Genomic DNA, 22,458 nt, shown 5'->3' on the forward strand with positions numbered 1-22,458 from the left:
TATTTAGATACATTTCTCAGTTCTTAGCCGGTTGTCTATTGCAAGAGGGAACCGACAACTTTCTACATGCTTGGCAATTGAGGAATAAGAATTGGTGAACCATTTACATCCAAGAAATCTTACAAAGAAACCGAAACTCCTAGAATCTCCCTTTATCATAACCCAAAACACTAAACTCTTGTTTGTTGATCTCTAATCTTAGATTTGTTTACCTTTACTTTGCTTTTGAAATGATTGGATAGTTGTTTAGCTAATTCGCATTGAGACATTCCTAGTGCTTATTCCAGTCCCTGTGGATACGATAATCTTTTATATTACTTGCGACATTTCCGTACACTTGCGGAGCGTAACAAGTTTTTGGCGCCGTTGCCGGGGACTGCGCTATAACATTAGGAATTATCAATTGAGTTAGACTAAACATAATTTTTCTTTTTTTCTTTTGATTTGCATAGTTATAACTAATTGTTAGAATTCTGTTTTCGTAAGTTTTTCCTTTCTTGAATAACATTCTTGACAACTCTTTTTGTTGGAATTCTAATTCTAATTCTAACTTTGCATTCTTGATTTCTAGTACTCTAATCTAACTTTTCTCTGTTTTCTCTTTTGATCTTGTTTCTTTCTTCTTTTCTTTTGTAAACATATCTTGCAATTTTTAGCATATGAATTATTCTAGACATTTTTCTTTTTTCTTTTATCTTTTCTTTCTTGTTTTCATTATGCACTTTCTTTCTTGCAATTTAAATTCTGCATTTGCTTTCTTGCTTTTCATATTGCATTTTATTTCTTGTTTTTGATTCTTGATAATTTTCTTTTTCTTCTTGAATATCCATGAGCACTAACATGTCAAGCAGGACCATGAGAAATTTTTCTACACCCTTTTCTGCAAGATTTTTATCTCCCATTGTGCAACCTCAAATTGAAGTAGAAAGTTTCCAACTAGACCCAGAGATAATTTTCATGATACAAGGTCACAAATTTGGAGGAGAAGTATCAGAAAGTCCTTATCTGCATCTTGAAACATTTTTAGAGATTTGTGATTTGGTGAAATGTGAAGGAGTATCAGCAAATGCAGTTCGATTGATGACATTTCCTTTCAGTATCGAGAATAAAGCAAGGACTTGGCTATATTCTCTCTGTCCTCAAAGCATCACAAGTTGGGAACAATTGGAGAAGCAATTTCTGAATCATTTTTTCCCTCCAAGTAGAACGGTGTATATGAGGAATTGCATAACAAATTTTTCTCAGGCATATGGAGAATCATTATTTGAAGCATGGGATAGATTCAAGAGTCTTCAAAGACAGTGCCCTCATCATGGTTTTGAAAAATGGTTGATTTTGCACATATTCTATGGGGGAATTTCTTTCTCAGACAAGACTTTATTGGATTCATCAGCTGGAGGTTCTTTTATGAACAAAAGTGTAGATGAAGCTTATTCGTTAATTGATCAAGTGACATTGAACCTCCATGAATGGTCGAACAAAAGTTGGATGGAATTTCCCTCAGATATTCAAAAAGTGCAAGCTATAAATGTAAGAGAGCCTGTCAAACAAAATGAAATTCAACCACCTAAAAATGTTGAAATTCACAAGTCACAGAGTGAGGAGTTCAAACATTTGGGGGCAAAGCTTGATAGTATTGTTTCAAAATGGTTTAAAGAAGATCCCCCTCCTACACAGTCAAGATCTAATGAAAAGTGTGATGATGTTGGGTTGAGAAGTGGCAAAAATCATGAAGAACTTCTGAAGAATGACATGTTTAGAATTGAGGAGAAGAATAATAGAAGATCACAAGAACTCAGTTCCATTTCTCTGGGAAGTTCCCAAAGGCCAGAAGTACCTTTCCCTCAACAATTAATCACACCAACATTAGATAAGCAAGTTGGACCTCCTCCAAAAGCTCAAAGGGAATTTGGGAAAAAGGGAGTTCAGTCTTTCCCAGGACCTTCACTAAGGGTTCCTTTTCCACAAAGGTTAGTGGGGGTCAATGAAAATAAAGACTTCGGCAAATCCTGTGACACTAATATGGTTGAGTGTAGATTTTTGAATATATATGAAGATGAAGATTTTTCAGATGAGGATTTTATTGATAATGTAGTGGTAAATAAGTTTTCAGATCTATCTCAAAATTTTATAAGGTGTTATAGTGACATCGAATTTTCAGATGATGAATGTGATGTGGTAGATCAACTTAAAACTGCAAGTGTAGTTATTGATCCTCTTGTTATTGATTCTCCTATTGAGGACATAGATGTTGGTTTATTTTTTGATGTATGTGTTGATGATGATGATATGGAAGAATGTGTAGGGAGATGGTGTGTAGAAGCAGCATCTCAAGGATCACCACCTTTGTCAAGACAACCCTTAGAGGTTTTAAGAATTGATCATGTTGTGGAACAATGTGTAGGGACTTATACAGAGCTAGTAGAGTCTCGAGAATCACCATCATTGATATCATCAACACCTAAGCTAGAGCCAGAACCATCATTTGATTCAGAGGAAGTCACATCTACATGTTTAGAAATTTCAGGTATTTCTCAACAAAGTAAGGTTAGTATTTCTTGTGATCTTTTGGAAAACTTTATGGAGGTACCTATAATTGACTTTGTTGGATGTGATTCAGTTTTTATTACTTATTCATCTTATCTTGATATGGTTCTAGCTCTATACTATATAACATGCTTGTGGGAGATTTGTTTTTCTTTTGGATGTGCAGATTTCACATGGGCCAATAATTGGAAGCTCAATCTGAACCGTCTTCGACCACCTGAAAAAATTTCCAAGAAGACGAAGATGGAGAGAGTTATACTTTACTTTGTAGCTCCTTTGATGAAAGCTCCCTCCATAATAAGAGCCCTTGGTAGGAGGGTTCTAAAATATCTTACCCCTCCAAGAGCAAGATTTAGATGAATCTAATGAGGTGGTCGAGCTAATGACCTTAAACAAGCGCTTCTTGGGAGGCAACCCAAGTTCATTTTCCTTATTTTCTTTTATGTCTTTAGTTCTCTCTTTATAATAAACATGTATCCTCTACTTAATTTTTCTTGTCTATCTTATTGTTGTAGAATTCAAAGTTGTGGAGGAATGTGAGTATTGGATGGAGGAGTATCTTTAAAAACATGAACGTCAACCATTTGGAGCTCATCACTTGGTAACTTCTTTTAAAATCTCCTCCACATTGTTTTTAGTTTTCATTGGGACAATGAAAAATTTAAGTCTGGGGGGTGTTATGTACTGTTTAGTTTGGTTTTCAGTTTTTAGTTTTTGATTAGTTTTTCATGTTGGTTCTTATTTTCATTGCTTGTTGCTTTATTTTGCTTGTTTTTGAAATAATCATGGCAAAAAATTTTGAGAACATCAAATCTTCACTTATATGCTTTCTTGGATTCAAGTGAAATGTTAGCACGATTATTGTCTCGATTCATGATGTTCGCATGATGCTACTAGTAAACTTTGTGTAGTTCTTTTTTTCTATCTTGGGTAGCATGAAACAAGCTAAGAATCTTATGGTGATGAGTTTTAGTTTTGGTTCAACCTTAAGGATTTTATTTTCACTACACTTGTGCTTGATGCTTGAATAGTTGATGTCATTGAAATAGTCATGATTCATCTTGTTTGCTTAGTACTTAGTTTCCATGGTGATTTCTCAACTTTCATTTTGGTTACTGGATGAGACTCAAATCATTAAAGCTCATTTGGAAAAATCAAAATATCCCAACATGTGTGCTAAAAGTACATTTGTGAATAAGTTTTGCACAATGCAAACACTTATAAAAAAAAAATGAAAAAAATGAACAATAAGGGATATAAAAAACAGTTGTCATGAGTGGAATCTAGCAAGTCACCCCTTTGAGACCGAGTTAGGTTACTGGGGAAATGACTGCTTAGCTTCCCTTGAGATTGAGCACACCTTTGAGACCTTGGGTTAGTTGAGAAATATGAACCAAGTGAATGGTAAGTAAGTGCCTATCACTGGTTACTTGTCTTTCACTGGAAACATTAGGAACTCAAATTTGATGACGACTTGACTAGGACATGAATTGAAACTTGAAGGGTGTTGAGTTACTTTTACACTGCGCACAAGATTCTTATGCTTGAACCATACTTTACTAGTTTCCATGATCAAGCTTGCTAATGAAACTTTTTGATAGAATTAGGAAAGTGCACTGGGTTTTATGAATGTGTTGTAGAACATATGAATTTAGACTGCAGCATTTTGCTTGAGGACAAGCAAAGGTTTAAGTCTGGGGGTGTGATGTGCGTAGATTATATACTCTTTTATGCACATTTTTACGCACATTTACATACTTTGAGCATGCTTGATCTATGCATTTGTATACTTCCAGCTTTCCTTTTAGCATATTTACTCTTTTGGTTCGGAGATCTGCTTTTTGTGCATTTACTGTACGCAGGGGTCGATTTGGTGAAGAATTTACATCTTTGGGCAAGCCTTGGAGGAAACAAAGGGAGAAAGCACCAGGCCGTGTACCTCACACGGCCATGCACTGGGATGGAGCTCGGGCCGTGTGGAGTTTTGGCACCAGCAGAAGAGGAAGATGACATGGCCGTGTGAACCTCACACGGCCGTGTGAACCTCACACGGCCGTGTCAAGATTTGAAGCCAACCAGAGCAGAAGCCTTACATGGTCGTTGGATCTACACGGCCATGTGAGGTTTCCAGAGACCAAGCAGGCTGTGGCTGTGTGCACCACACGGCCGTGTAGCATTTCCAGAGACTAAGCAGGCTGTGGCCGTGTGCACCACACGACCGTGTATCATTTCCAGAGAGCAGAAGGGTTCTGGCCGTGTGGAGTCACACGGCCGTGCAGGTTAGGCAGAGAGGGAACTGGGCATGGCCGTGTGAATCTCACACGGCCGTGTCACGGGGCCGTGTGGCGCCCGAATCCCTCCTCTATTTAAACCCTTCTTCATGAATTGAAAGGGGATCTCTCCCCCTTTGGGAGAAAGCAAGATTTGGTGGTTTCCTCCCATTCTTGGGAGGATTTCTGGGCGATTCTAAGGGAGATTTCGACGATTCCGGCTCCGGAGCGAGGATTGGATCCGAAGACAAGGCTTCTTCGTAGATAAGTTTTCTCTTCTCCCCTCTTCTTGTTTTCTTGGATTGGGGATTCAAGGAATGCTTGTAATCTCTATTTCTTCGGATTTTCTTCCTCGATTCATGGAGTAGATCTTGTATTCTAGGATTAAGGGAGTATTTGTATGATGGATTGATGTAATCTCTTATGGATTTGTCATTTTCTTGTTTCAATGACATTATCTTGCTTGTATCAATTAGATCTTGAATGATTGATGGTGGTTTGTGCTTAATTCTTATTCTTGATTGATTGTTTGGATTTCTTATGGACTTGGTAAGGATAAACTCTCACTCGATCATCCGAGGGATCCACGTGACAGGTGCAAGCCCGTGTAAGGACGTTTGAGAGATAATCTTGAAGAGGAAACAGGGATATTCAAGAGAGTAGGATGGATTCTATGATTAGCTTCTTGTATCTTTATAGATTAATAAGGTGTGGACTTCTATGTTGATATCCGAGGAAGGCATAGTAATAGGTGCGCTTCTGTGTAAGGACAACGTAGGTTCATGTCTAATTAATCCTATTTAGATACATTTCTCAGTCCTTAGCCGGTTGTCTATTGCAAGAGGGAACCGACAACTTTCTACATGCTTGGCAATTGAGGAATAAGAATTGGTGAACCATTTACATCCAAGAAATCTTACAAAGAAACCGAAACTCCTAGAATCTCCCTTTATCATAACCCAAAACACTAAACTCTTGTTTGTTGATCTCTAATCTTAGATTTGTTTACCTTTACTTTGCTTTTGAAATGATTGGATAGTTGTTTAGTTAATTCGCATTGAGACATTCCTAGTGCTTATTCCAGTCCCTGTGGATACGATAATCTTTTATATTACTTGCGACATTTCCGTACACTTGCGGAGCGTAACACCTGGCTCAACCTAACATAATGTCTGATCGCAGCTCTTAGCCCTTCGATAAAATGTTTCAACTCGTCTGATGGCTGCCCCGCGATAATGGGCACAAAGTAATGTCCCCTCTCGAACTTCTTGACATATTCATCAATTGTCATTTCTCCTTAACAAAGCTCTAAGAATTCTCTTGTTAGTCGAGTTCTGCTGTCAGTTGTGAAATACTTTCCAATGAATATTTCTTTAAAACCCGTCCAGGTCAAAGTAGCCAAGTCAACCACAAAACGTGCACCATCCCACCAAATACGAGCATTATCACGTAACATGAATATTACACACCTAACCTTATCTACATCGGTGAGCTGCATAAAGTCATAGATTGTCTCTAATAACCAGATCCACCCTTTAGTAACAATCGAATCAGTGGTACACTTAAACCTTATCAGCCCTAACTCTTTAATTGTCTATAGACCGGGTTAACACTAGCAGTGGGATGATTGAGTGCATTTTCATTTTCTCTAGCTCTCAACAGTTGTTGGATCTATTCCTAATGAATTCGATATTGTTCTTGCATGAGTGCTGCAAGTCCAACCAGAAACAGATTGTTCTACCCACCAACCTTACCATTGTTTCTTCTAGCAACCATTCTCTTATAAGTCCAAATATCTACATTACTTTCTCATGTATGTGTTGGTGTAGTTTGCACTAATAGTCTAACCCAGGTTTTGATGAATGACAAATAAATTAAGTTAGGTATAATTATGATCTAACCACTTTACCAAGAGTGCAGAAGTTAACCAGATAGGTTAACGGGCCGACCGAATATCTCGTAAGAAGTCCAGATAGGTCGACGAGCTGATCGGATATCTGGCGGAAAGTCCAGCTAGGTCAACGGGCTGGACGAATAGCTGGTACGAAGTCCAGCTAGGTTAACGGACTGATCTAGGGGTGTAAATGAACCAAGCCGTTCGCGAGCTATTCGAAACTCGATTCGATAAAAGCTTGTTTGAGCTCGTTTAATGAAGCTCGTTAAGATAAACAAACCAAGCTCAAGCTTTGCAATATTCTGCTCGTTAGCTCGTGAACACGTTCGTTAAGCTCATTAAGCAACTTTTAAATAAAAAAATAATAGTTTTGATATTGAATTTATAGATTTTACACTCTACTTATGAAAAATATAGACAAATATATTAAATTTATTTATTAGAATAAAATTATAAATTTTAATAATATTATTATATTTTTCTCTGAATATATAATTTAGTTTTTAATGAATATTTAAATTTATGATTTATATTTATTAAGCTCGTTTAGGTTCGATAAAAACTCGAATAAGCTCGTGAGCCATGAATATATTCATTAAATAAAGCTCGAGCTCGACTCAATTATAAACGAGCCAAGCTCAAACATTCAAGAGTTCGGCTTGGCTCGGCTCGATTACACCCTAGACCGATCAGATAGCTTGTGCGAAGTCTAGATTGGTCGACAAGCTGACCAGATATCTGGTAGGAAGTCCAGTTGGGTCTGCGGACCGAACAACTGGTAAATTGGTAAGTAAAGGTAAGTCACTCAAGGAGAGTGACTAAGTGAGAACGCGTCTCGATTGAGAGGACAGTAGGCGTCGGTCCAGATTAGATCCATTTCAGATTCCTAATATGAGACCTTGACTAGTTCCTGGTCCTGGGAGGACAAGAGCTAATTACTACTGCTTATTATTATTATGTTAACATTTGTCTTGCAGGTTGTTATTTGATTTATTGGATTAACGTTGTTTTGCAGGACAAAGGAGCTAATTTGTCTTCGAATGAACAGTGTCCGAAGGTGCCTTTAAGCAGTGTTAGGCGCCTTCGTATTGTTCATCGGAGGCGCCTTCCACAGGATAAAAATTGACTTCTTCAACGAAAATCTCCAGAACAACTCGGGATCAAATTTGACCCATTGGAGGCGCCTTCAATGCTTATGGAAGGCGCCTTCAATGCCTATGGAAGGCGCCTTCCATGCTCTGTTTAAGGGTGTTCACCCAAGACTTCTAATATAACTCACATACAAGCTTCTACGTATCCGATTGAGGTTTTGACTACTCCGACCTACTACTGCCAAGGAACAGACCAACACCAAGCCTAAGCTGACAATCTTCAAAGGTGTTGGGTAACGAGCTACAATTTGTGTATTTAAGTATTTACAATAGGACAAGTGTAGGGTGTTGCACTTATTCCATCTTTTTATACTCGATTCCCTTTTCCAGAGGTACCGAAAAAGATATTTTAGTAGATTGCCCATCGATAGGTTCGCGGGATGTGGGTCTTGGAGTAGAGTCGCGAAAGGTTATGAACCAAGTAAAAATGAACGCATGTTATTTTACTTGCTTTTCTATTTCCATCTTTTCTCATAGTTTTTTGCTGCGTACTGAGTTCTTAAAAATGAAAAAGATGAGTTTTCAAAAACCACATTATTTACCTCCCTCTCACGTGCCTATCGATCCAACAGTATGTACATAACATGGCTAAATTTATGACTACAACTTGAAAAGGGTAAATCTAACTCTTATAGATGTGAAGGTGAAAGTACCCGAGTCCTTAATAAGATTAGATGCACACAATGTCCTTTAGGAACAACTACTCTGATACTAACTAAAACACTAAACTCCCTATTCAATGGCACCAATATATGAAACACCACAATAAACCTCAAATTCTGACATCAATTATTCAAACGACAATTTTACGAACTTATACTAGAGTAAGCAATCAATTAGTTTCTAACTAATATGCATAAAACAATTCAAAATATCAAATGATATAACTTGCTTTAGAGACCCTCAGACAGTGTGCTATGCATTCAATCTCATCTCTTCAGTTACTTCACCTCCACATCCCCTATCATGTCTTTGGTGCCCTTCGCTTCCTGCAACATTTACGTTGTAAGTCAACATACCTAACAAATAGATAATCTACAAGTAGATGCATGACTGAAACACAACACAAGATTTAAGTCTATGAAGACTTAATTATTTCTTAGTAGGAGTTAGATTTAGGCAATATCGAGTATGGTGATGTATGTATAGTAAAGGAAACTTCATCATAACTTAGTAAAATCATGCATGGTGCAAGGGTGGCAACCTTTACTGGAGCACAATCATTTGGTTCATATCCAGGAACCACTGGGAGATATCTCTTAACATAACACATTTAATCATAGTCATTCTACTTTATTTTATCATCCAGGATTGAAGGGCCCTCCCTGGAGCTCATCCTAGGGCACCCATCTTGTATTGTCACCACTCATTCCCATTTTCCTTTACTACTCCGATAGAGGTAATTAAACATACCTAGTTCATATTATTGCATACATGTAGATAGACATGATTATTATATTGACATTCATACATGATCAATGGCGTAGCCAGGTTGAACAACTATCCTGGGCTAAAAACATTGAGCCTAGTAAAGTCCAGTCCAGTGTAGCTAGATTAAGGCCTAAAATTGTTGGGTTGCTTGCATAGCTATACTGCCCTAGGCTAAAAACGCTGAACCCAACAAAACACAGCCCAATATAGTCAAGTTGAGGCCTAAAATTGCTGGGTTGCTTGCTGAATTGCACTGGGCTGGAGCCCAGCAAAGGCCAGCCCTGGCTACGCCCTTGTACATGATCTAAAGGGAATCCTATGCATTATATAAGAAAATTATGGATCATAAGATGACATTAAAGAACAAGTACTTCTCATTCATGATCTGAAGAAAACATTCTATGCAAGGTATACACAATCTGGGATCATAAAATAAAATGATGATAGCACAAGTATTTAATAACATAATTATCCCAATTTAACAAATCTGAACAAAAAAAAAGAATCTCTTCTCATCTCAAGAATCACATTCACAATTAAACAACCCATCACAAGAAGCAAAAACATGGCAAATAACAAAACAATTCTGCCTCAAAATTTCCAAGGTCGACATTAGAAGGAAAGCACCATGAACAGAAATTTAACACTTCATATATATCCAAAATTCCTGATTCAACGCACAAGCAAAAGCATAATGAAAAGTCATTTTAAACACCATTTTAAATCCATCCAAATCCAAAACCAACTCAAGAGCAAGAACATAAAATGAAAAATCAAAACTCCACTTCAAATCTGTCCAGATCCGAAACTATCACTAGACATAAACCATTAGAACTCTACTACAACCTATTAAACCCGTCCTCTACTTCATAGCTAGTATGGAAAAGGAAATAGAACTCCAATGCATCTGTATCTCCCATCTGAATCTCCTCCTTATTCAAAACCCATTCGAAAGGTAGAGCGAGAAAACAAAATCGGTTATCCAACTCCCCAAATCTGTTATAGTAAATCCAAAGCCACCATATGGAAACAATGCAATCTCTGAAACTGATACAATCTCTTGCAACTTGCGGAAATTAGACACACAATCTAAACCTTATACGAAACTACCAAAGGAAGCACACATCCATTGCTACATAAGGATAATCTACTTGCCTTTACCATTCTTATGTCGTTGACGGGAGCCCTAGCCCACGGGACGACGCGTCGACGGTGGAGGGTGGTCACGAATGTTGGCCCAGGTAGGCCGGAAGGAGGGGAGGTGAACTAGCTGTTAAGAAAAACCTTCCTTGACTTTTAACTTAGATTAGTAAAAAAAAATAACAGAATAAATGAACAACTAAAAAAACGAGGCCAAAAGAGTTACTTGGTTACAACCGAGGAGGTTGTTAATCCAAGGCAAGTAAACACACTAAAGATCTCCTTTTTTGAAGGCAGAGAAGCCTCTTACACCCGTTGGAAGCTCAGAAACTATCTAGGAAATGAATACAGATGTTATTCTTCTATTTTCTAGGTCCAAGAGTCATTTTATAGCCCCTAGGAAAAGTTATATGTGGCTGGAAGGCACCTCCAATAGGCTAGAAGGCGCCTCCAGCGAGGCACCAAAGGATCAAGCTTTATCCTTTGGCAACGACTAAACTTAGCCTGGTCGAAGACACCTTCTATAGGACTAGAAGACGCCTTCGTACTGTTCATCGAAGGCACCTTCCAGCTATGGAAGGCGCCTTCCACAGTGAAGGTGCGGAAGCGCGCGGAGGCACCTTCAACTCCCTTTAAAGGGGACTCCAGCAGTATTTCCAGTCTTCTTTTTGCTTTTCTGCTGCTCCGATCTCCTCGGTGATCACAGCCATCCGGGATAGGGCTCACCCGAACCCATTTTTCGGTCTTCTCCTCTAGTAGGCTTCCGCTCCAACTTCTTGTCCCTCGAAATATTGTACACGTCATTCTCATCTACCGGTGTACTCTTCCGCAGCACTTTGTCCCTCAGATATACTGAACCTGTTGGATCCTTTCTCGTGCCATCTTTCTCGCTAGTTGCGTCTTCCGCTCGACTTCTTGTGTTCCTAAGCTCCTCTACACTTAGACACAAGGGTTAAACACTAATAGGATCTAACCTGACTTGGTTGATTACATCAAAACTACCACGGGGTACAAGCAATCTTTTCCTTTTTGATGTGATCAAATCCAAGTTAAGTTAGGATAAATTACAAATAAAAAATAGTTATAAAAATATTTTGCAAGTAAAAAAATTTTACAAGTATAAAAATTAAAATTTGTAATTTATTAAAATTTATAATTTATTGTATTACTCTCCCCCTAGACTTAATCTCTTGCTACTTCCCCTTTAGATCACATTAAAAATGGGGTACTTTAAAAGTCACAGGGTAAAAAGGAAACAAATTTCTAACTGCTAAAAAGATAAGAATTAATTAAAAAACATATTTAATTAATTTTTTAAAATAAAATTAAGGTATTTTTATAACTTCTAAATGTTTAACAGTTAGTCAATTAAATACTTATTTCAATAATTGGCTTATAGGCTGTGGCGAGACACTAGGCCATCTTGGATATTGGAACAACAATCATTTTCTAGATAAAGCTTCTTAAAGAAATTTAATATTTAATTTACTCTGAAAGTCATTATTAAAAACATTCAATCCAAATATGATTTTGGAATCCAAAATAGATTCTTTCCAACTGCGTTAACTAAGAATCTCTTAGGTACGTATTTCTTTAAAAAAATTTTAATTTGGCCATTATGGTATTTAAGGTACCAATTCAATCCACTATATTTTCTAATATGTTGAATATTTGAGCATGTGTGATTTTCAAAGTTTCTATCTCTTTTTATAATTTTTCATTCTCAATTTTAACTTTATCAAAGTCTTCTAATCGACAAGATTTAGCTAGTATTGATTTTAATTCCTTAACTTCTTTTTCTAATTTACAGTAATTTTTTATTAATAATTTAATAAATTGAAATAATTTGTCAGGAGGAAGAGATCGTACCTGACTTACCTTGTTGATCTCGTGATCTGAAGCTCCCTCTGAAGTACTACTTTCTTCCGATGTCGCTCCCCCTTCATCGATGCTTTCGATGCTCATTTCGGACAAGCTTGATTCATCTTCTTCTTCTTGGTGACTTGCCACTAGCGCAAGTCTGGTGATGGCTTCTATTTCTGATTTGGACGATGTTATGCCCCACATCACCTTCATATTCTTGTACATGTTCGCTTGGGTCAGCTGCTTGTTCTTGCTCTTGTCCTTGTCTTTTAATTTAGGATAGTTATCTTTCACATGCCCTTCTTTATTGCAGTGGTAGCATCTTATCCTTCTTTTTCTATCCTGTACTTGATTAAATCTTTTAGTTTTAAATAACTTTTTAAATTTACGTACCATAAGTGCTTTTTCACTATCATCGAGAGAAGATTTTGAATCTTGTTCGTCCACCTTTGCCTTTAAGGCAATGTTATGCTCCTTCTTTGGACCTACACATCTCGTTTTATGGATTTCAAAAGTTGAAAATAATTTTTCTAAAGTAGTTAAATCTAGATCCTTAGATATATAATAAGCATCTACTAATGATGCAAATTCATTATTTCTAGGGAATGTGTTAAGAGCGTACATTAGCGAATCTCGGTTACTTACATTTTCTTCGAGATTCGTGAGTCTAGTGATGAGCTCCTTGACACCTGAGTGAAGGTGTGCAATGGTTTCACCTTCTTCCAGTTTGATGTTGCTGATCCCGTCTCGCGAGTTTCGCCTCCGAGGTTCCTTTGTGTAGTTACAGGAATTTCTCTCAGAGCTCTTTTAAAGACTCATAGGCTCCAATCCAATTCCAAATTCTATTATTAAAAGTAAATCAACATCAGTTTTAAAAAATACCTCCATCTTCTTCTTCCAGTTGGTCAAATCCCCCTCAAAATTCGGCGGGTAGATGCTTGATCCAGCTATCTCGTATACTTTATTCGACGGTTAGTTCTCTTGAATCAAACCTTACTCAAATACCAATTGTTGGCAAGGTAGCCTGGAAGGAGGGGAGGTGAACTAGCTATTAAGAAAAATCTTCCTTGGCTTTTAACTCAGATTAGTAAAAAAATAACAGAATAAATGAACAACTAAAAAAAATGAGGTCAAAAGAGTTACTTGGTTACAACTAGGGAGGTTGTTAATCTAAGGTAAGTAAACACACTAAAAATCTCATTTTTTGAAAGTGGAGAAACCTTTTACACTCGTTGGAAGCTCAGAAACTGGCTAGAAAATAAATACAGAAGTTGTTCTTTTATTTCCTATGTTCAAGGGTCTTTTTATAGCCCTTGGGAAAAGTTATCTGTGGCTGGAAGGCGCCTCCAGCGAGACGCCAAAGGATAAAGCTTTATCCTTTGGCAACGGCTAAACTCAGCCTGGTCGAAGACACCTTCCAGCCACGGATGCCTTCGTACTGTTTATCAAAGATGCCTTCCAGCCATGGAAGGCACCTTCCATAGTGAAGGTGCAGAGGCGCCTTCAACTCCCTTTGAAGGCGCCTCCTGCAGTATTTCCATCCTTCTTTTTGCTCTTCTACTGCTCCGATCGCCAAGGTGATCGTGGCCATCCGGGATAGGGCTCACCTGAACCCATTTCCCAGTCTTCTCCTCGAGCAGACTTCCACTCCGGCTTCTCGCCCCTTGGAACGTCGCACACGTCCTTCTTATCCACTGGTGTACTCTTCCGCAACACTTCGTCCCCCGGATACATCGAGCCCGTTGGCTCCTTTTCCATGTCATCCTTCTCACTAGCTTCGTCTTTCACTCGACTACTTGTGTTCCTAAGTTCCTGTACACTTAGACACAAGGGTTAAACACTAACAAGACCTAACCTGACTTGGTTGATCACATCAAAACTACCACGGGTACAAACAGTGAAAGTCTGCTACTGGTTGAGATGTTCACTGAGGAAATCTCTGGCATGGTGGCGCCAGCCGTCCGAGCACGGATGACGGGATTTGGGTTGGGGCGGCGGAGAAAAGAGGATAAAAAAATAGGAATCGACGATAGAGGATGAGGGAATGAATAGGGATCTTAGGAGCCATTATTTTGTATTTTAGTTTATTATTATTTATTGTTATTGAATTACCCTCATCCCAGTAAACATCAAACTACCATAGAAAGAATATTCAAATTCCTTATTTTTAAACATTTGATGCTAGTGGGACCTTACACTAGACAAGGAAAAGTCTAAGTGGATCAAAAGTTGACCGGACATTTGGTGATCGAAACTCCAACGAGAAGTTAGCATGAGAAAACTTCAAGTGGGTTACGGAAGACTAAACATTTGGCACGAGATAGTAAGTAGTAGGTCATGGAGGACTAAACACTTGACACAAGATGAAAAGTTCAAGTGAGTTAAATGTTGATCAGACATTTGGTGAAGAAGCTCTGGCATGTCAAGGGTACCGAATGTTTGGCAAAGAAAAATCGCAATGAGTCATGGATGACTTTAGGATTGGACAAAGGAACCCTGAATTCGAGTTCAGAGTTTAGGATTGGACAATTGATTAGCTCAAGGCTAATTGATTAGGCAAATTGTATAATCAATTAGAACATGTTTGAATCGATTAGGCTGATCGCCTAATGATTGGGAGGTTTTCACAAAATACAGTAAGACTTGGAATCGATTGGCTAATCGATTAGGCTTTATGGTAATCAATTAGGGAAACTGATTGGACACTATTTTCTTCGTGAATAGAAAGTTTGGAATCAATTAGGGCAATCAATTTGGCAGGGATCAATCAAAAAGGCTAATCGATTAGGAGTTATTTTCCGAAGAATAGTAGGGTTTGGAATTGATTGGTAAATCAATTACCCTAATGTCAATTGATTAAGACAATCGATTAAGACATTTTCCTCATGAGAGAACAGAAAGTCTTGGAATCGATTGGATAATCGATTATAGACTAATTGATTAGTATAACTCATCAATCGATTAAACCTTTAAAAAGAGTCATTCTGCCGGTTTGAATGGTCGAATTGTGACATGACAATCAATTGATAAGTAAGGTTAATCGATTATTAGGCAGAAATCACTTCGAACAACAACCATGTAAAGAGGAGTTCGTGAAGATTTCCATACGCCGGTTATTGGGAAGTTACGTTGAGGAAGAAGTATTGTTGCATTTTCAACCAAACAAGATGCAATTCTAAACAACCAGAAATCACTCAAAGCAAGATTTATGTAAAGTTGTGTATTCATTATATTTGATTTCATTTCTTGTTATATTTCTTATGCTTAAGATTGTATAATGTTTTCTTCATTTTTGGAAAGTTTATAAGAAGGAGAAATTTTATAGTGAATGATATCGTGAGAACTAGATCCTTGGATGAGTTACCTAAAGAAGATGAAAATCAAATAAATTATATATATATATATTAATTTTGATTAAAAAACTATTATACGATTTCAATTGTTGCGATGATTGAGGGTGCAAAACAAAATATGTTGGGTGAAGTTATCATGCACTTCATACAGCTATTAGATTGTCCTCACCGTCCCCGCAGCACCGTCCCTCGCTCGCCCTTTATTACTAAACGGCCTGTTCTTTCAGCACTCGTACTCACGCCATTAGTGGAAGAGAAGAGACACGGAGAGAGAAAGAAGAAGAGATCGACGCAATCAATGGCTTCCCCTAAACCAGTTTTGCTGGCTGCCATCGCCCTCGCCCTCCTGGCCACCTGCATCGCCCAGTCACCCGCCGCCTCCCCAACGGCATCGCCACCCACCCCTACCGCCACCCCTCCCCCCGCTTCCTCTCCTCCTCCCGCCGCCACACCGCCCCCGGCCACTCCTCCTCCCGTTGCCACTCCTCCCCCCGTAGCCACTCCTCCTCCCGTCGCCACTCCGCCCCCCGTAGCCACTCCGCCACCCGCTACCCCTCCTCCTATGGCCACTCCGCCGCCCGCCACCCCACCCACTGCGGCGCCTCCTCCCTCGCCCCTTCCGCCCTCCAACTCCCCTGCTCCTGCCACAGCGCCACCCACTCCTTCTCCGTCAGCGTCGCCTGGTACCTCCCCCCCGTCCCCGAGCTCTTCGCCTAGTCCTACTGCTCCAGCTTCAGTACCGAGCCCCAGTACCAGTCCGTCCGACAACGGCAACTCAGGAGTCGTGCACGACGTTAGCATTGGGCTTGTGGCTCTGTTCGGGGCAGTTGCATTGCTTCTGTAGGGAGATTAGTCTGAGAGAGAGAGAGAGAGAGAGAGAGAGAGAGAGAGAGAGAGATGTTTATTATTGGTTTAATTTGATTTTCGATCTTTCTTTTGGTTGAAGCATTCTATGTATTATCTGCTGTAATAACTCTACATTTCTGTTCTTTCCACTTTACTCTATTTTTTAGTGATGCATTTTTTTTATTATCAGATCGATCTGTCTCTGTGTTCCCTCTTTGCTCTGTTCTTTTGAAGCCTGATCTACCACCCACTCAAACATCCACCCCAACGCAACTCGAGAATTAACTGATAATAAATTAATTAAAATGTTTGTTGCCACCAACAAAGAACAGTGGTATAGTAGATGAAATTCCAAGTTAATTGAAAAGACTCCAATAATCCAGGTTTCAAGATCTAAAAATTGCATCTTGGCAGAAGAGGCATGAAGCTGAGCAGCAGCAACCTCGATCACTGGTTTACAGCTAAGAATGCGATACAAACCTCCAATGATCTGAACAAGATCCTCGAGCAGCACCACAGGATGGTACGATCGATCCATGAGTACTGCAAAAGCAAGCATGGACTGCGAAATGCTACCTCACAAACAAAAAAGAAAACGACATGAAGGAAACAGAGACATTATTAGAGGTCACATGGGGGGATGTATTGGCATATTTTTACTCCCTCCGATGGGGCATGACAGGCTGGGCTGGCCTAGCTCACAGCTGCAGCAGGCTCTTACATGCCATACCGCTAGGCCTACTGAGTCAGTCATGGTGGTGGTGGCCGTTATCATCTGATATATCGCTGCACTAGACGAGCTAATCATTCTTCTTTGAAAGATAAGAGGTTCAAGGATGACCATGTGGATTCCTTACTTCAAGTTAAATTGGTGTTATTGTGATTTTTATTCTTGGACCATAATTGACTGGCTGATCTATCTAAGACTATCAACGAGTGAGCTATCGGTGAGTTGACATGAATATTAACTTTGTTATCGATCACCTTAGTACAACAAGGATTTATAGAGAAATTTATTGGAGTTTAGAGAGGGATAAATAAAAAGGAGAGGATTAGAATAATGATCGGGGAGTTCCCCAACATAACTACTCTGACGTTCAAACAGAAGAGAATGAAGAAGAAGAATAACGATTTAGAGGTCTTTGGAAGTCTAGATGTATGTGTGTCTGCTTGCGCTTGCGGGAGCATACGATCTTTTATGGGGTTGTAGTTGTGTTGTCACGTTCTTCATATATTCCAAGATTTTTGTTTACGTTACCCACATTTCCTATAATAAATGGCTACATTTTCTCACGATCTTCGAAGAAAATTATTGGTGCAATTTTTCTAGGTCAAGGTTGACTAGTTTGACTAAGCTTGAATTGGCTCAGGCTTGAGTCTTGATGTTTGAGTTTGGATGTTTGACAATATATGAAAATTGTAGGTGCAATTGTCCGTTTGGAAAGATTGGTTTAGGTTTGATCAGTTTGATGTGAAGAATAGTCAAGTAGGTCAAGGTGACCGGATACTTGATAGAGAAGTCCTAACTGGAAGGTAGACAAGGGCAAGTCAAACGGGAAGATAGGTAGAAGGAAAGTCTTGGTGAGTGAAGCCAGACAGTTGGAAAGTCCTAGTAAGTGAAGGCAGGTGAAAGCCCTAGTGAATGAAGCTAGGCAGAAAGAAATACTGGTGAGTAAAGTCAGGTGAAAGCCCTAGTGAGTGAAGCTAGGCAGTGACGAAGTCCTGATGAGTGAAGTCACGTATGTGGAAATCTAGGTGGATCAAGGTTGACCAGATACCTAGTGATTGGAAGTCCAAATAGATCAAAGGATTAACCGGATACTTGGCACAAGGAGAAAAGTCCAAGTAAGTCAAATGATTGACCGGATACTTGGTGAAGAAGTCCTAGCAGGTCAAGGTTGACCAGATGTTAAGGAGGAATCCTAACAGGTCACGGTTGATCAGATATTGGGTAAATGAACTCTAGACTTTGTTTTGGAAGTTAGGGTTTGGTAATCGATTGGAATAATCGATTACCATAACTTAAGCGATTAGGGTAATCGCTTAAGCTCATTTTCGCGAGTGCATAGAGAGGTGCCTAATCAATTAGACTAATCGATTAGGCACATCTTACGTGATTAGGGCAATCACTTAAGAAGTCCTCTATGTGAAATAGAAGCTGCGGTAAGCGATTAAGTAGGGAAGTTTAATCATTTACGGCCTATTCTCTTGTGAACAGAAAGACTCTTACTCGTCTTGGCTAATCGATTAAGAACCCTTAAGCAATTAGAGTAATCACTTAAGGTTGAAAACTAGCCGTTGTGTGCTCGATAAAAGGTTTTGCGTGTACTGTTCAACCTATCTTCTCTCCCACTCTCTTCCATCTTCTCTCCCACTCTCTTCGCCAAGCTCGGAGGTCATCACCGTTGATTCTTTAAGCTTCTTGGAGACAAGTGTTGCTGCACTTCCAAGGTCAAAAGATGTTCCCACATAAGAAGAAGAAGCAAGCTAGGGTTTCATGATTGTAATCTTGTAAGATTTCATTTTGTATTAGCTTGTATTTTCCTCTTCTTGTATTTCTTTGTGTATGAGTTTGTCCGAGGCTTCTCCGCCTCCGGATTATTTCTGAGAAGGAGTGTTTCATAGTACAGAGTGTGCATGAGGGTCAAATCCTTGGATTAATCACCCAAGTAAATCCATATGTATTGGGGAGCTTTGCGTCGAGTTTATCCGTTGTACATCATCATTGACAAAGCGCTAGAAGCTATTCACATCCCTTTAGCTCCGAATTGACTTAACAAGTGGTATCATAGCCATAGTCCAGACAAGATGGCATATGGGGTGACCTTGAACGAAGTTGAGGGTAGACCCAAAGCTAGTCATGAGTGACCGAATGCTCGTGGGGAGGCTTGGAGCAAGTCAAGGTGACCGAATGCTTGTGGGAAGGCTATGGAGTAGGTCAAGGTGATCAGATACTTGTGGAAGGCGAGTAGGTCCGGGTGACCGGATACTCATGGGGAGGCCCAAGCAGGTTAATGTGACTAGATGCTTGCAGGGAGGCATGAAACAGGTTAGGAGTGACCGGATGCAGATGCGTGGGGGATACCCAAAGCAAGTTAGGGTGACCAGATGCGGATGCTCACGGAGAGGCCTAGAGTAGGTTAGGGTGATCAGATGTTTGCGGGGAGACCCGGACCATGAGAGTAATTGTGGTTCTTCGTTTGAGGGGAGGATTATTGTGATTCAATTAAAGTCACACATTAGAAAGATTTGGGAAAGATCATGAGTTTAAAAGAATGTAAGATATCTCTATTGGCATGGGACCTTTTGAGGAGAGTCCAAGAGTAAAGTCATGAGAGCTTAGGCTCAAAGTGGACAATATCATATCATTGTGGAGATATGTGGACATCGTTTGGGCACAACAATTGGTATCAGAGCATCCCTATAAGTAAAGGTATAACAATTTCAATTTGTAAAAACAAAGATCACATTATTTGCTTTGAGTGTAGCAAACATGGGCATTACAAGAGCAAGTTCCCTAAGTTGACCAAGAAGAAAGGTCAGCCAACACCAAAGGCTAGGGAGAAGACTACGAAGGTCGGTCCCGCGGTATGCAAAAGCAAGGAGCACATTGTGTGCTTCTCTTGCAATCAAAGAGTGTTGGTGCAATTTCCCTAGGTCAAGGTTGACTAGTTTGACTAAGCTTGAGTTGACTCAAGTTTGAGTCGTTTGAGTTTTGATGTTTGACAATATATAGAGATTACAGTTGTAATTATCCGTTTGGGGAGATTATTAGTGCAATTCCCCTCTGGTCAAGGGTTGATCAGTTTGATGTGAAGAAGAGTTGAGTAAGTCAAAGTTGGCCGGATACTTGACTGGAAAGTCTTGGTGAGTGAAGTTAGGTGAAAACCCAAGTGAATGAAGCTAGGCAAAGAAAAATCCTGGTGAGTGAAGCCAAGTGAAAGCCCTAGTGAGTGAAGCTAGGCATAAGAAAAATCCTGGTGAGTAAAGCTAGGTGAAAGCCCTAGTGAGCTTGCCTTGAAGTGCGCTTCTCTCAACTTGTTCTTGCTTCCATGTCCATGGTCCCTTAGATGCTCCATCCTTCACTGGACTCAAAGCCATTAAGCTAAGTCATATGTGTATCCTATAAACTTGCACAACTCAAATACACATATCAAATACAAGAGTAAACCTAAGTTAAACTCTTTGCTCAAATATCAAAACTTATGATCACCCTGGACCCTCAAGATTGCTTCTAATAGAGCAGAGTCAAATAATGATCAACATGGGCACCACAAAGCTTAAACCTGTGTTAGTACATATAATAGTAATAGATCATCATGTGTGGGAGCAAAGCTCCACCACTAGAAATATCATCATATGTCGAAGCAACGCTCCACTACAAGTTAACCATAATATATGGGAGCAACACTCCACTATAAGAAATACATCATATGTGGGAGCAATGCTCCACTGTTGCTCCACTATAAGTAATACATCATATGTGGGAGCAATGCTCCACCACAAGTAATACAACATATGTGGGAGCAAAGCTCCACCACAAGTAATACATCATATGTAGGAGCAACCCTCTACCATAAGAAATACATCATATGTGGAAACAACTCTCCGCCACAAATAATACAAATGACCAAGACATCAAACTATCTAGCTAGGGACTACGGGAGATCACTCTACCATAAATAACCCGTGGGTAGTCCAAAATGGCAAGGTCCCGGTCTGCGTGACATAATTCTACCACAAATAACTCGTGAGCAGAAAGGATATAGTTATCTAATTACAGGCTACGAGAGATTACTCTACCATGGATACCCCATGGCAGCCCAGGATATAACAACCTAAGGATAACAATACAGTGAACATATCACCATCACTGTCAACTCTCTCTAAATCGTAGTAGGGGCATATCGTCAACCACTCGTAGAAGACTTAATTGACAGAATATACATACAACAACACTGAGTACTATTACTTACTTAGGAACCAACTACATCAACAGGAGTATATGAACTCTATGCAATGGTATGCTATCATACCTAGCATGATAGACCTAGGTTTATCCATAAACATGATCTATCAATCACATATATCTATATGTATGAAAAATGTCAAATAAGTATCTACCAGACAACATATACAGTAAGTAACAACACCTATAGTACACACCAAACACATATGTACACTAAAACATAGGTATAATTAACATAATACCTCTAATAGTATACACCAAATATGTGTACACACACAACATATGTATAATCAACATGATACCTCCAATAGTATACAATAGACATGTGTGTACATACAATATAGTTATAATCAATAAGATACTTCCAATAAAATAAGTCAGACACATATGCACATACAACATAGGTATAATCAATATGATACCTCCAATAATACACACTAGACACATGTGTAAGCAATAATAGGTATAATCAATAAGATACCTCTAATAATACACATCAGACATGTATGCACACACAACAGAGATATAATCAAGATGATACTTCTAATAGTACACATTAGACACACATGCATATACAATAGATACGTGTGCACATACAACATAGATATAATCAATAAGATACTTTCAATAAAATATGTCAGACACGTGTTCACATACAACATAGGTATAATCAATATGATACCTCCAATAATACACACCAAACACATATGTATGAATAACATAGATATAATTAATAAGATGCCTCCAATAATACTCACCAGACATGTCTGTACATACAACATAAGTATAAATAATAAGATATTTCCAATAATACACACCAGACATGTAAGTACATACAACATAAGTATAATCAATAAGATACTTCCAATAATACACACCAAACATGTATGCACATACAATATAAGTATAATCAACCTAATACTTCTAATAGTACACACCAAATATGTACGTATATAAAACATAGGTAAAATCAACACAATATTTCCAATAAAAT

General features: G+C 39.0%; 1 protein-coding gene and 1 non-coding gene across 2 annotated transcripts; one reads left to right on the plus strand and one right to left on the minus strand.

Moving 5' to 3' along the window:
- Positions 1–1,213: 1,213 nt before the first annotated feature.
- Positions 1,214–1,319, minus strand: LOC121968751. Its single transcript, XR_006108289.1, has one exon. It is a non-coding gene; the product is annotated as a small nucleolar RNA R71 (small nucleolar RNA).
- Positions 1,320–15,757: 14,438 nt separating this feature from the next.
- On the plus strand, positions 15,758–16,684 carry LOC121968300 (classical arabinogalactan protein 9-like). The gene has a single exon (XM_042518734.1). It carries the CDS (start codon positions 15,768–15,770, stop codon positions 16,491–16,493), a length of 726 nt encoding a protein of 241 aa, XP_042374668.1. The 5' UTR covers positions 15,758–15,767; the 3' UTR covers positions 16,494–16,684.
- The last annotated feature ends 5,774 nt before the right edge of the window (positions 16,685–22,458 follow it).

This window comes from Zingiber officinale, chromosome 3B (genome assembly GCF_018446385.1).
Source record: "Zingiber officinale cultivar Zhangliang chromosome 3B, Zo_v1.1, whole genome shotgun sequence".
Classification (NCBI taxonomy): domain Eukaryota; kingdom Viridiplantae; phylum Streptophyta; class Magnoliopsida; order Zingiberales; family Zingiberaceae; genus Zingiber; species Zingiber officinale.

Bases quoted from the DNA above. Each gene is read 5' to 3' on its own strand.
- LOC121968300 (XM_042518734.1), top strand. From the start codon at position 15,768: ATGTTGGGTGAAGTTATCATGCACTTCATACAGCTATTAGATTGTCCT.